This window comes from Pangasianodon hypophthalmus, chromosome 22, assembly GCF_027358585.1.
Source record: "Pangasianodon hypophthalmus isolate fPanHyp1 chromosome 22, fPanHyp1.pri, whole genome shotgun sequence".
Lineage (NCBI taxonomy): Eukaryota > Metazoa > Chordata > Actinopteri > Siluriformes > Pangasiidae > Pangasianodon > Pangasianodon hypophthalmus.
Window position 1 is genome coordinate 19,631,934 of NC_069731.1, and position 14,828 is coordinate 19,646,761.

The 14,828-nt window shown below is 37.7% G+C and overlaps 2 protein-coding genes and 2 long non-coding RNA genes across 8 annotated transcripts in view; 3 read left to right on the top strand and 1 right to left on the bottom strand.

The window, feature by feature from the left end:
* LOC128317205 (uncharacterized) overlaps positions 1-8,150 on the top strand; it is an 18,532-nt gene extending 10,382 nt beyond the window's left edge. The window contains exons 4-10 of one of the 3 annotated variants that reach the window (XR_008300745.1): positions 1,518-1,571; positions 1,789-1,858; positions 4,227-4,299; positions 6,273-6,486; positions 7,464-7,630; positions 7,777-7,933; positions 8,071-8,150. This is a non-coding gene — a long non-coding RNA (uncharacterized LOC128317205). Of the gene's footprint in view, positions 1-1,517; positions 1,572-1,788; positions 1,859-4,226; positions 4,300-4,561; positions 5,675-6,272; positions 6,487-7,463; positions 7,934-8,070 lie in introns of those variants that run through there. The other 2 variants (XR_008300744.1, XR_008300746.1) reach the window with 2 other exon arrangements.
* Positions 1,439-10,482, bottom strand: ropn1l (rhophilin associated tail protein 1-like). Of its 3 annotated transcripts, none has more exons than XR_008300743.1 (7): positions 10,325-10,482; positions 9,211-9,346; positions 8,006-8,129; positions 7,453-7,614; positions 6,269-6,444; positions 2,842-4,268; positions 1,439-1,831 (listed from the first exon to the last, which is right to left on the bottom strand). XR_008300743.1 is itself a non-coding variant. In XM_026937921.3 (6 exons), the coding sequence occupies exons 2-6, from the start codon at positions 9,339-9,341 to the stop codon at positions 1,777-1,779; spliced, it is 648 nt and encodes a 215-aa protein (XP_026793722.1). In that variant the 5' UTR covers positions 9,342-9,351; positions 10,325-10,482; the 3' UTR covers positions 1,439-1,776. The 3 variants fall into 3 exon arrangements, 1 of the variants encoding a protein (XP_026793722.1); XR_008300742.1 differs by having other exon boundaries at positions 9,211-9,351; XM_026937921.3 differs by lacking the exon at positions 2,842-4,268 and having other exon boundaries at positions 9,211-9,351.
* LOC128317206 (uncharacterized) lies at positions 8,155-9,268 on the top strand. The gene is made up of 3 exons (XR_008300747.1): positions 8,155-8,560; positions 8,654-8,724; positions 9,142-9,268. It is a non-coding gene; the product is annotated as an uncharacterized LOC128317206 (long non-coding RNA).
* A 440-nt stretch (positions 10,483-10,922) lies between the features above and the next one.
* ndufb4 (NADH:ubiquinone oxidoreductase subunit B4) lies at positions 10,923-14,824 on the top strand. The gene is made up of 3 exons (XM_026938081.3): positions 10,923-11,131; positions 12,049-12,192; positions 14,686-14,824. Exons 1-3 carry the CDS (start codon positions 10,955-10,957, stop codon positions 14,746-14,748), a joined length of 384 nt encoding a protein of 127 aa, XP_026793882.1. The 5' UTR covers positions 10,923-10,954; the 3' UTR covers positions 14,749-14,824.
* Positions 14,825-14,828: the final 4 nt, after the last annotated feature.

A 14,828-nucleotide genomic window follows, 5' to 3' on the forward strand; every position in this document is an offset into this window, starting at 1 on the left:
ACTTGTTTTGATCGCTGCTTGGTCTTCATGATGCTACATGTTTAGGTAAGTTCTCTAAGAAAACTCTGGGTTTTTCCGGGACGAGATGTATTTATATTGAGATGACGTGACAATTTAATTGTCCACAGATTGATTCATATTTGATATTTCTAATTATGTGACCTCTGGTGGCCACAGAACAGATGTGAATACTTGTCCAATAACATAAAGTTTATGTTTTAAATAATTTTGCTAACTACACCAACCCCCCTCCCCCTTTATTACAGGATATTCCCAGTTAAGTTCATTTTAGTTCAGTTCAGGTTGTGAAACTACAAAATGTGGAAAAGTTCAAGGGGGTGAATACTTGTGCAACACGCTGTACCTAAAAATCAATGAAAACATGATCACATGAATCAGGAGTAAGTTTATTTGATTCTGTTTCAAAATTTATAACCGTTAAGGGTTCTTAAGTTGTCCTTTTTGGGGAAGCGTTAAACGATCTATGTAGTGTTCTGCCATCAGAAACTGTTCTTTTTAGAAGTCTAATAACTCTTACTTATCCAAAGAACACCTGAAGAACCCTTTTGTAGGCTACACAAGCACACTTTGGCCTAAAATTGAACCTGAACGAGAAAATTAATATGGTGTGTTTTCAAAATTAAGCTGTTTTTGTTAATAAAAAAAATAGACTAATGATTCTCTCAAGACTGTGGGTCAATCAGTTGATGACTAACTGCTTGCAGCACTGAGAATGACCTTCCTAACACGAGCGGGACACAGAGAGCACCTCTTTATTTGATTACAATTAGTCTCCATCTGCACTTCCTCCCTCTGCATCGCAATTAAGACTTAATGAATGAGTAAATGAATGTATTACATGCAGCGTCCATGATTCTCCTCCAACTGTATAACAGCTAACAAACACTCAGAGGTGGATGAAGTCTAGTTTCTGTTCTTGGACACGTTGTTCATGCAGAAGGAGAGAATTTGTGAGCTGAATCACTCACTGGGAAAATTAATACAGGATCAGGATCAGAATGAATCAGAGAACAGCTAGTAACAGCTAATTCACAGCGACCTGTAGGGCGAACGCTCCACATAAATAGATTTTAAAAATCATTGACGTTGAAGTTTTCTTAAAGTAAGGAGACGTTTATTTAACATTAATGGAAGGAGTCTCCAGTGTCAGCGCTTTGTAACAGTCAGAGGTAAGGCTGTAACTTTATGTTTTCTGACAGAGGAGTTTATGCTTTGCATTTTTTTTTGGTCTTATTAACTTAAAGAGAGTGAGAAAAAGCTGCTATAATGTAAGTGAGAGAAAGTAACTTGCTTTTTTTTTAATAAAAAAATTAATATTGTAATCATTGGCAAAATGCTGTGGTGTAAGAGGAGGAAAACAACTTTGGGTCACTGTGGTTATGGGTAAATAACTTCATGGTGCTACATCACATCACTCTGTAGTCCATAATGTGTTTTATTTTTGTTTGTTATTTGTTCGAATCATCTCATTCTTTGTGTTTTCGTTGATTTCACAGGATTAGTTGGACAGAAAATTCCATTTGTCTTGCACATTATTTTCATCTTTTATGGTGAGTATCTGTAACTGGTAATTGAAAAGCTGAAGACACCAATAAGGGTAATATATCACCAAAAAAAAATCTAAAATATGCCCAGCCCTTATAGGGTTAATGTTTGAATCCTGCTGCATCATTAGCGTGGTTATATAAGCCGTTTAAAGCGCAGCGTGAAGAGTGAATCTGAAAGCCATCTGTCTTCTGTTTTTCACTCGCACCTCTACACATCCAGGTCAACGAAATCAGCCGGCTGGACCATCCCACCTCTCCGTGTCCTAAAAACAGAGGAAAAAACAGCAGCAGTAATTACTTTTACATACTTCATCCACGTGTGTGTGAACAAAATGCCTTCATATGACTGAGGTTGTGTTTAAAATGGCAAATTATACACACTACTCATAATAAACTCTGCCCAAATGTAATGTCTGAACAACAACAACATTTCCTGTAAGCTAAAGTACTTGGATGATGTAATGCTCAGGACAAATTACAAACTTCCCAGAGCTATCTTTGTGGTTTACTGCAATGCGATCATCATAACTAAGTAAGTAAGTAAGTAAGTGAGTAAGGAACTAAGTATCTAAGTAAATAAATAAATGAATGAATAAATAAATACTTACATACATATTTATTTAAGAAAAATGCAGTGAAGAACTGCATATCCTGCTAATATATGATTCATATTAATACATACAGTTTACTAAAATAAATAAATAAATAAATAATAAAGAAATATGTATGAATGAATAAATAAATAAATAAATAATCATTATATTAACAATAACATTAATTATAACAATATGGTTATTTTAGTGTGTATTTTCATGTACAAATGTATTATTGTCTAAAAAACTGTTTACAGAATTAGATGTGAAATAGGCCTCATTTAACAATTTTTTTTTTTAAACATAAGCTCTTTAGTTCTAAAATAGCTGTAATAATGGATACAGAATAAAAAAAGGTATTATTTCTTGACTGCTTTAAAGTCTTATGAGCGCATTATTCTTGGATTTAATGCCTAAAAGCGAGCACATTTTCAGTCACGATGATTGTGAAGATGTAGAGAAGACCAAGCTGCATAAAATCATTCTACGAGTGAATCTGACTCAATGGGAATCAAACGATGGTGTAGTAAAAGCTTCCAAATAATAATTCCCACACACGGAATACTAGCTCAAGGAATTTTGTGTAATATACAGTATATACTGGTGCACAATGCAAATAGAAATGTGTACGAGTACGCCATATGGAACACAACCCCAATGTCACATGATAAAACTTGTACCTTGTTGTGTTTATCGGTGTTATTTTCATTCCTACATCACTGCCATCCTTTCCATCAGCGCTCTCTCTCTCTCCATCTTTAGCCTGTCTCTGGATCACTTTCCTCACTTAACCCTCTCTTCCTGTCCAAGCAGCTGATCCACTGTCTCTCCTGGACATCCTGTTTCTCGCAAAACATCTCCAAAAACACTTCACCAGCCCAGAGAACACAGCTCCAGATATCACTGAGCAAAACAAGGCTCTAATGGGGTTCCCCTGGGGTCTGTGTGTGTGTGTGTGTGTGTGTGTGTGTGTGTGTGTGTGTGTGTGTGATGTGGCCGGTTTGGGAGAGTTTATAATGCTCACTGCGCTCATCTCTTCCCCATAAAACATGAATTCCCCTGTTTTCACTTCCTTTCGTCTGCCAGAAACTTAGAGCTCTGAGTCTTACCAAGTAGCACACCTGAGTAACTACACACACTCAACAATCAAAGGGGTTAGTGTGTGTTTTAGTTCACTTCAGATCACGCAGTGCTGCTGAATGCTGATTGGTCAGAAGGGAAGGCGTTGATGAATTTTCTATAACTGCAGCTCTGACAGTAGTGCAGCTGCAAATCACAGGTTTATATTAATGCGCTCGTTCTGATACGTTACAGTTTCTATAGTAACGGCTCATTCACAGGGAGCTTAAAAAAACATGCTGGGAAGTTTTCTGTAAGGAGACGTTTACGTAACATGTATGGAAGGAGTCTCCAGTGTCAGTGCTTTGTAACAGTCAGGGGTAAAGCTGTAACTTTAAGTTTTCCGACGTCTTCAGGACAGAGGAGTTGACCCTTTTTGCGGTTTCTTCTTTCAGTGTTTTTTTGTTTTATTAACATCAAGAGAGAAAAAAGAGAGGCTTGTGCGGGAACAACTGTTTACAGCTGCTATAGCGTAAGTGAGAACAGGAACATGTTTCACAGACGTTCCACAACATTAAATGTAACTAGAAACTGATAAAAAGTATGATGCGTCACTCTTTAATAAAATAAAAATTGCAATGGTTGACAAATTGTTGTTGTAGAAGAGAAATAAAACACTTCAAGATTCAATGTGCTGTTATTGGAGAATAATCAATGACCAGGTTGTGTTTTATTCTTTACTTAATCAACACCTTCCGACCAATCAGATTCAAGAACACTACAGCGCTGTGGTCTAAGTTAACATATTAAACACTTCCCTGTTTTATTATCTCTAAAATCAAGCCATGTTAGGGGTTAAAAAGGAGAGCTTTGAGTGAAAGAAATTACAAAATAACATCAAAGAAATCCATCATTCTGACAAAAATTTCTTTTTTTTTTATTTCAGTTAACTGCATGTGTTTATGTCGATCCTGTGTCTTATGGAGTTTTGGTCCGTTTTTTGCAGCTGTAGAAATTGGACGCTTGGATCATGCCGTTTTGTTTTGCCCTGTCAGATCATATAAAAGAGTGGCACATGCGTGAGTATCATTTTAAAGATATTCCCTGATCACTTCATCACTGGGGTATAATTCTTACGTCAAATTAGCTTATCCTTCTGGAAAATTCCTCCTGCACTGAATACATGAGCTGCACTGAAACAGAGTGGAAGAAATGATGCTTTTACACTCTGCTTGAGGAGAAATGAGCAGTTCCAAGCTGCTTGTGATGCTTTATTAATGGCGCATTAATCACTCAGTCAGGAGACTGGAATAATAATAATAATAATAATGTCAGGGCAAAGATGAGCGCCCAGTTCACGTTTAACACGTAAGTGAACTCAGGAGTGTCACACTGAAGCGACACGTTCAGGGGCGAGACACTGATGTGACAGATTACTTACTAAGATCCATCAGAGATTCAAAGATATTCATCAGCACATCACCATATTCAGAAAAACGTCACTAAAAGCGTCTATCTTCAGACTGAAAGTGTAAGTGATGAAGTCTGACTTCATATTTTTAGCAGTTTTAATGTCAGCAACACCACAGACGGGTCGTTCGCCCCTGAACTCTTCTTCATCATAAGTTTTAAAGCGAATCCGAATGTTGAACGTGAACTAAAGGTACATTAAATAACGACGTTAAATAAGACTTCAGCAATAACACAGACCACTTTAGATCTTTTCTAGATTTCAGTTTCTCTAAGACTGTAAACGAAAATCAGGTTTTTGATAGTAAAGTGCACATTTTAGGAAAAGAAGTACATGCGATGTAAGAGATTTATTTCATGTTAGTAAATATATTCAATGTGAAGAGAAATTACATGAATTACAGGCAAGTGAATAATCTTGAGTCATCAGTAAATTACTGTAAAATAATCCAGCATACCTACTCTTCTCCATTTCCCCTTTTTTGTTACGCAGAACTTGCAGCAGAAATAAAGTGAATAAGGGATAAATGACACAGTGATGATTGACGGCGTGGTGATGATTATTATTTTGTTTAAAGATCTTATTTTTTTTATTTAGTACTGCCCTTCAGAAGCTACAAAAGTTATTTACATGTTTTCCAGAAGATAAAATAATAAAAATTTACACCAATCATCCTGTTCAAAAGTTTACACCCCCTGGCTCTTAATGTATCGTGTTTCCTTCTTGAGCATCAGTGAATGTTTGCAGCTTTTGTAATAGTCGTGTTCGAGTCGCTCAGCTGTCCTCAGTGTGAAAAGATGGATCTCAGCATCATATAGCTGCTGTTGGAAAGGAGTCAAATGTGCAGAAGATGCTGGAAAAGTAAAGAATGTGCAGGAGCTGGAGGATTTTTCTGAAGAACAGTGTGCAGTTTAACTGCTCAGGACAAACACGGGCCTCATGAACAACGATCACAAAACATAAAAACAGTCGCTGATCCTCAGGTAACACACACAGGATTAAGAATCAAGTGAAACTTTTAAACTGGTTCATTTGCGTAAATTCAGTTATTATTGTGTCTTGTGGACTAGATGGAAACATCTGCTATGTGAAATCGCTTATTCAGGGCAGAACTAAATAAAAGACGACATGAAATTTTTATGATCTCTCTCATTTTTTTTTAAAATTATTAACATTTTGCAGATTCTGCAAAGCGTCTGTAAACTTATGACCCCAACTATAATCCTTAAACTCGTTAAAATTAATCTATAATAATAAAGTTAATTTAATCTGACCTACAGAATAATATTTCACCATAGCTCACACTCTGTCAAAAAAATAAATAAATAAAAAGCTAGGTCCGGCTGTGCTCCAAATCAATCCCACAAACGGCTGTAGTTTATTATGGATTTTTTTAGAATTTTTTAGTATTTTCTCAGCCAGAAACCAAGGGGGGTGAAAACTTTTGCACTCGACTGTAATCTGGTATAGAGTTGAATCTAATGTGTGAGATTTAGAAAAGCATAAAGCAATGAAGAACGTGAGGGCCGGGAGAGTGACCACTCTGTGTGTGTGTGTGTGTGTGTGTGTTTACTCACACAGGCTCCTGCAGGCTGGACAGGAAGCTGTCTATCTCGTGCTGAGGAATGTCTCCGTCCAGCTGGGCCAGATACGTGTACAGGCCGACGAACGTGTCGAAGGGGATCCGAGCTGCTCCGCCCTCCGGGTCCTCGCTCAGGATTTCACACGCAAACTTCAGAGCACTGATGATCGTCTGTGAACACGACGACAGACCTGAGGCTCGCGTTCACACCACGTACGTTCTCACACACCCGTCGCGATCATCTCGTTCATACAGCGTTACCTACAGCTGGTCCTGACTTTAACAGGTTTCTGCGTCATGGTGTGAGGAATAAAACATCGTACGGTGCGATGTTGTAGACAAATAACCAACAACAGAGTTACTGTTCTGAGCTGTAGACTGCAAAGTTACAGCTTTACCTCTGACTGTTACAAAGCGCTGACACTGGAGACTCCTTCCATAAAATGTTAAATGAACATCTCTTTACAAAAAACTTTCTAATCCATTTAATCAAATGAACCAATATTTAAGCTTATCCAAGTTATTCTTATCTTCTTTTGCACTTTTGAGTGAGCTCCACACACACACACACACACACACACACACACAATCAATTTACATTTTTTTAAATCTAGAATTTCATATCTCTGATTTTTTTAATATATATTTTATGTAACAAATCCTTTTTGTCAAACTAATTAATTCTTAAGTGTTCTTTATCAAAGGAAACAATATTTTCAAATAATATATACTAAATTTATTTATAATGCATTTATAAGTTAATTCATTCATACATTTTGTATGAGGAAATTAAATAAATTACATTTAATAACCTTTAAAAACTTATATATAGTATAAATACATTAAAAAAAAATTTTTTTACCTATTCTTAATGAATTCTACTGTGAATGTGAAACTAAAATAGAGAATTGTTTTCTCAGTGTGTAATATTATTTTAAGTACAATATCATTTCTTCTGTGTGTGTGTGTGTGTGTGTGTGTGTGTGTGTGTGTGTGTGTGTGTGTGTGTGTGTGTTCTGAGTTTTACAGTCCAACACTGCCACCAAGTGGTATTTACAGGAACTACACCCTGACTGAAGCACTAGTTCAGATCTCACCTGACAGTTTTACAGGCTCTTCTCTAATTACAGCAGGATGAAGTGATCACGTGATCCTAATAAATAACTCTGTTCTACTCACTCCACCCAAAGCACTGCACCCGAGAGCGAAGAAGTGCATCCAGTCGACCTCGGTGCTGAAGTTCCCGAGCGTGAGCAGTGTGTCGAGCTGTTCGGCTGGCAGACACAGGCCTTTCCACTTCTGCTCCAGCTCTTCTTTACCAACATTCTTCTTGGATGAAAGCTACAGAGAAAGACGCGTATGTTTTTCAATTTCAATTTTTCAATTTCAATTTTATTTGTATAGCGCTTTTAACAATGGACACTGTCACAAAGCAGCTTTACAGAAATAAATCGATTCAAATTAACCAAAATAAACTGTAAATGTGAATTTCTCTCTAACGAGCGAGCCAGAGGTGACGGTGGTGAGGAAAAACTCCCTGAGACGATGTGAGGAAGAAACCTTGAGAGGAACCAGGCTCGGAAGGGTCACTCCGGATAGTGCGATTATAAATCATTCCCTTCTATAACTGTGTACTACATGGACAAATAGTGCGATGTATGTACGTATGTATGTATTCAGTACACGTGTATTAAGTGTTAATTGTGTGATAATCCACCTGTAACAGACAAACCTGTTTATGAAGGACTTTGAGGAGACCTGGAGTGAGTGCGTTGTCTGTCTTCTGTGTTTTTCCAGATATTTCCAGCCTGTCTTTGACTGGAAGAGGTTCACCTTCTGACAGCGCGGTGAAATAGCTGAAAAAGACAAAGGCAGGAGGATTACTTTTATAAATATATATATATATATATTAAGTAGAAAAAAAAAGTTTCACAACACATTTTATAAAAACTTTCGAAAAGCTTTCACATGAAATAAACAGACTAAAGTCACTTGTCCAATTGCTGTTTCAGTTCAAATTGACTTGAAGAAAATGAAAAGTGAAACTTTTTGTCACTTGTGTACTGGGATCTCAAATATACAAAAAAAAAAAAAAGTGTGTCTAAAATACAAAGAGAGCAAATGTTTATAATAAAAGTGTTGAAACAATGAATATTTTGTCACTGAATTACTACGTTATCGTTTCTATAGCAACAGCTCATTCACGGGGACAAGTTTTCTGTAAGGAGAAGTTTATTTAACATTTATGGAAGGAGTCTCCAGTGTCAGTGCTTTGTCACAGTCGGAGGTAAAGCTGTAAGTTTTCGACACTTTGCGGTTTCTCGGTAACACGACAAGCTGCATTTTATTTATTTATTTATTTATTTATTTATTTATTTAGTCTTATTAACTTCAAGAGAGAGAGAAAAGCGAGAGGCTGGTGAGGGAACGACTGTTTATAGCTGCTCTAACGTAAGTGAGAACTTCAACTAACTTGTTCATTAAATGTAACTATAAACGGATAATAGCATAAACATAAACCTTTATTAAATTACAAACCGCTGTGGTGTAAGAGGAATAAAACACTCAGGAATGTGGTGTTAAAGGAAAATAATCAACTTTGCGGTGGGAAGAGGAACTCTGCTTCATCACAGCACACCGGCGTTGAGTATTTTCCTGTAACAGCGTGACACAGAGTGGTTTATTTCTTTACAGTGTAGGCTGCAAGTCTCTCTTTCTTTAACTCTGGGTTGTCAGGAAGGAGCTCAGAAGTCACGATCGCTGCCATTTCAGGAGCTCGTTCTCCTCCTGTTTAAGTCCAGGTGACATTCTTGCGACTGCTCTACAGCGTTAAACAGTGTTTCTTTGCTTGTCTACGTGACGTTGCAGGATTCCTGACTCCGGACTGGATCGTTCCTGAGGAATTAGAGCCGTGAAGGTGAAGGGTATCAGACTCACGCAGCGGACCACTGCAGCACATCTGGCGGCTGTGTCCTAATAGCAGCTTTAGTGAACTGTTTGAGGATGTCGGGCAGCTCGGGCGGGATGTTGATCTGCTCGGCGCAGTACATCCTGTCCGGAAGAGGCATAGCTTCTGTCCTGAGGTGAAGTAAAGAAAAAAAAAACACACACACAACTGTAACTTACACTAATGACGTCCAGACATCTATGCTGAATCCAGATTACATCCCATGTACTCTAAAGCCTCTTGTATTCCTCAGGTTGGAGTATTTTTAATAAAAATTCTCTCTGTGTAGGTTTATATTAACGCCCCTCTTACCAGAGCTTGTTTTAATGAGCTGTTGCAGTGTGTTAAAGTCGCTCGGCCTCTCGTTTTACACGTTTGTGTGTGCGTGTTTGCTGCCTTGCTGTCTGAATGTGTTGTTTTGTATTGTGTTATCATTTAGGATATATCTGTTACTGAAAATAGCCATGAAGTACATTTTAAACATAATAAAACCCTACATTTATTTGAAAAAGCACCTTCTTTACAATGTAAACAGACTTACTAACACTGTAGATAACACTATATATCTATAGACCATGTATCTCTGCAGATATTTACTCATAGTAACTGATATTATTTTATTAAAACCAAATATTTACTGTGATGGAAACTTGTTATTATAGAATTGCTGTTCAAAAGCACTCGTTTAAACCCTAGATTTTATTTAGATGTCATCAGATTATATAAAATATATAAAAATAAGTTATGAAAGGTTTGAGAAGTTTTGAAAAATTCATATGACCCGCTAAAGGGCAAAGCTTGTCTCTGATTGGTTGCCCTGAACTCTCTGTGAACCAATCAGAGCGCTTTCTCTTCATTTCTATATTTTAATAATCCCTGAAACATGACAACAGACGCCGGCTCTGAAGGGTTAAATGCAGAGTCAAGTCATTTATTTCATTAATTATTTATTCAACAATTAACTTTTAGAAAACATCAAACTGGAAATCGATGTAAATAAACGTTTTTACCCCCAAACCCGCTACGATTAGCCAGTTAGCATGCCTAAAGCTAACAGCTGTCATAAAACCTACTGCTAATCTAACACAGTTTAAGAAAACTTACCAAACTTCAACAAGAAGACAAAGATTTTGTTCAGGATAAATTGCGGATTGTTTGTTTCTTCAAATTTAAATGCAATTAAACTGCCTTTATAGCCTACTAAAAGGAGCGTGTCCCTTGTTTCTATAGCAACGGAGTTTATATACACCGTCTCCTAGAAACGATGAGGTCACTGACGTCACGGCATTTTTTACCAATAAATTTTAATAAATAAACAGTTATACAAGGCAAATAAATTATTGTTTTGTGTAATAATATACAATGATATAGAAAAGCAATATTTAAATATTTACTAAATTATATTTTAAACTGTAAAACGCATTGTATTTTCGCATTGGGTGTGTGTGTGTGTGTGTGCAATTACGCCATATATTCCATGAGAGGTTGCAGTAAATATTTTGCCTAATTTTTTTTTTAATTAAATTTAGAAATAATATGAAAAGGCAAATCTTATACTGCTAAACTGTACAGAATATTCATTTACATTTACAGGCTTTTATTGTTTGGTACTGCGCATGCGCCCTGTTCATAGAACATATCGCGAGACTATATCGCGAGAAAATATCGCGAGAACACAAAGTCTGTGTGCACCAATCAAATCGCTCCGTGCTCCATCAGCGACCGCCCGCAAACATGGCGGACTACAAGGAGGCACCTTTGGCGACTCGGCCAAAAACATTAGAGCCAGCGGAATATTTTAACGTTTCTCCCGAATATCGCCGGGCGGAGGAGCAGCGAGGAGCGTTCAGAGCCCGACTGAAGAGAGAATATCAGATGCAGCTGAATAATCCTCTGCGGAAAGAGCTGATTGTGAGTGCGGAGGGGAGAACTGTGGGTTAGCCAGCTAGCTTGCTAACTAGCGTAGGTAAATAAAAACAGATAACAAATAAAAACGGCGAAAAATTGTGCTGCGTTTTTAGGTAGCTTGGTTTAAGATTAGTGGTTTGTTTTAACGATAATTTTTAGACACATGACATTTGTAGAAGTTGTAGGATAATGAAGTTAAGTCAGTAAGCAGAGAGTGACCTTGGTGCTAGTTTGCCTGCTCGCGTTAATAATAACGGAGTTACTAACACTTAGTTCACACTTCAATAGATAGATAGATAGATATTTCCCGTGTTGCTGCATTTGCATCCAAGTCTGATGCCAGTCTTTTCAGGGGAAAGTAATTAATACATGTTCAAAAAGTCGCTAGAAGTCACCAGATGGCGTCATTGCCTCATTTGCATATTAAGCACAGCTGCAGAAACTAATTATTTACAAAATACTGTAGTTTAGAAATGCAGGAATGATTACAGATGGAATAAGTAGCTTTTATTACTGTAAACATTACCAAGAAAAGAGTCAAAAATGAAGAAGGAAGAAGTTCATGGATGGACAAACAGTGAGCAGTGATTGGTCGTTGGGAACAGCGGCTCGCACGAGTGCAGCTCAGTCCAGCTTTACACACTGGTGATGATTCGCGTGAACTTGCTCTCTCAGCTCGAATAACCAGCAGCTGAGATGTGAGCCAGAGATCCGTGTCGAGTCCAAACACCCGTCTGTAACTGCAGTGTCTTGTGGGTTAACGTTGGGGTGAGGAGGAGTTAGATCAGGTCCAGCTCCACCCCACTGGTTCTGCAGCAAGGAATTTTTAGGAAAATCAGTCTGTTTATTAATTCAGCAGTTTAAATAATCTGCTCGTATGACGATTATGCATGAATATCGTGTTTGTTTTTTTCCTGCAGGAGGACCCGGCCCTCACGAGGTGGACGTACGCCCGCACTGAGCTGTATAATCATTTCAGACCATCACCGAAATCCTCCCTGATCGCTGGTTTGTTTGGCGTCGCTCCACTCTTCATCTTGTACTACGTCTTGAAGACTGACCGCGTAAGCTGTGTTTAAAACACGAGATAATGCTGAGGCTATTTTCTTCTCTTTAAAACCTTCTCCAAGTGCACAGAAATTAATAACATTTATACGGCGGTGTGGCTGAATTCTCAAATCTGATTGGTCAGAAGGTGAGCAGTGTCTCTGTATAACAGCGTGGCTCGGACCGTGTTTCCGGCTGTAACATGAACATCAGGTTTATAAGAACATTCTTGTTCTAATTTGTTATCGTTTCTATAGTAACAGCTCATTCACAGGGACTTGTACAGCGGACGCTCCACATAATCTAAGTCTAATAATAAAAAAAATGGATTTAGAAGACATGTTTTTTTGAACAAAAAAGACTGTAATCATTGATGAGGTGACATTTTTTGATTAGATGAGATTTATTTAACGTTTATGGAAGGAATCTCGGTTGTAAGAGTTTTGAACGATCACAGTGCTTTAAAGTTTTCAGGACGGAGGAGTTTACGCTTTCTGGTTTCTTGTTAAAATCACAGGCTTTGTTGTTTGAGAGAGAGAGAGAGAGGGGCTGGTGAGGGAACGACTGTTTATCATTGCTGTAACGTAACGTAAGTCTGAACAGGAACTCGTCTCTCGGATGATAGACGGCGTTAAATCTAAATATAAACCGTTAAAATGCACACCGTGTCATTCGTTAATAAGTTAAACATTGTCCTTGTTTGCAAATCACTGTGGTGTGAGCAGAATAACACTCCAGACGGTACTGTTAGAGGAAAATAATACACTACGGGGGATCGCATCACTCCAATAACTTCCTTATTTTCATATAAACACACAGTCTGTCGTGGGTTAATCCTCACTTACAGGTTCAAACCTCTGCGCTCTCCTGGATAAACCCAAAAAAAAAAAACAGTGAGATTTGGTCCTGTGCTTGAGAGTGAAAAAAAACATGATGTGCCATGAGTAACTTTAAAACCCATATCTGCTTATTTCCAGAATTAACTTCTTATTCTAATCAGTAGTTTGGGATCTATAGTAGCGAATTATCTGCAGTCTGTGCTGAATTTGCCTCTGAGTGCAGAAGAAAGAATAATGACTCTTTGTTTTCAGTTAAGCAGTTGCTTTCATTAATTTTCTTTCTGCTCATGTCTTCTGGCTGATTGAGGAGGTGGCTGGGACAGTATTTGGTAGAGACGACATCATCTTTACCAAAGCACCGATCAGAATTATCTGCTTGCGTCACTCTGCTTTTACTGCAGCCACAGAAACTGACGTGACGTCTTTCCTGCTCTCTCGGCCTCTTTGTGCTTGAGCGTGAGCAAAACTGCGTCTAGTTTTATACACACTGTTTTAACCGTGTATGGTAATGGTGAGTATTTTGCAGGGCGAATAAAACTTTTGTCACTTTTATTTAAGATATTTTATACAAGATGATCCAAAACCAGGGCAAAATCTTCTCAACTACAGTAACAGTTATCTCAAGGGCTTTGCTTCTTAAAATTTGGCGGATAACGAGTTAAAATAATGATGAAAATACTTCTGATTGGTCGTCGCTAATCATAGACAGGATTTTGCTGGATGTGTAACACCGTGGGTTTGGTCAAAGAGCAGGTTATGAGCTGATAGTGCAACTTTTCAATCCTCTACAACATTTAGTTCCAAACACACAGCCTGATTGGTTGAAAATGTTTCTGCTGTCATTTAATCATCAGTATTATCTTAGCAAATAGCTTTGTGAGTGAGAGATGTAGATGTAGATCTTAGCAATACAGTATTTATTTGTAATATTTATCTGGACACATTCTTAGAGACCTTATATCTTGTACTTCAGTTCTTATTGACACCAGATGGTGGGGGTATAAATCATTACAGAGTTCAGATGTCGAAGAGTAAAGACAAACAGTGCTAAGCGTAAACTGCAGAGATGTCCTGAAGATATCGGAAGACTTGGAGTTAAACTTAATGCTTTAGCTCTGACTGTTACAAAAAAGCGCTGACACTGGAGACTCCTTCCATAAATAAGGAGTTAAATAAACTTCTCCTTAGAGAGCGTCCGATGTACAAGCTCCTGTGAATGAGCTGTTACTATAGAAACGATAACGTATTAATATAAACCTGCGCTACTGTCAGAGCTGCTTTTATAGAAAACTAATCAACACCTTCTGACCAATCAGAATGCAGAACTCAACAGCACTGTGGTGTAAGTCAATTTAAATTCAAGGCGTGAAATGTTTCATCTGTGATGTCTGAGCTGTAAGGGGATAATTGTGATGTGTTCATGTGATGTACAGTGATTAGTGTCTGTAGTAAGACTTCGGCGTTTGACTGAAATAAAATCAGCTTAACATTTTTCTACAACAACAGCAACGTTCATGATACTGTACCTGTGTTGCTCATTATTGCATGAGGTTTATGAGTACAGAGGAAGTGAAATTCTCTCAATTACTAAACACTGATTCATTCCTGAAGTGTGTGCAGAGTTTGTACTCTAACACAATGGTCTAAAGTTTTATCTTTTTGTAATTTCAGGACAAGAGGGAGCAGCGGATAAAAGACGGGACTTACAAACGCCCTTTCAGACTCTCATACTGATCTCTGATTTGTATTTCAGGTTAAATCGTTGTCTCCGATTGTACATGTAACTATAAATAAACTATTGATGAAAGAATTAG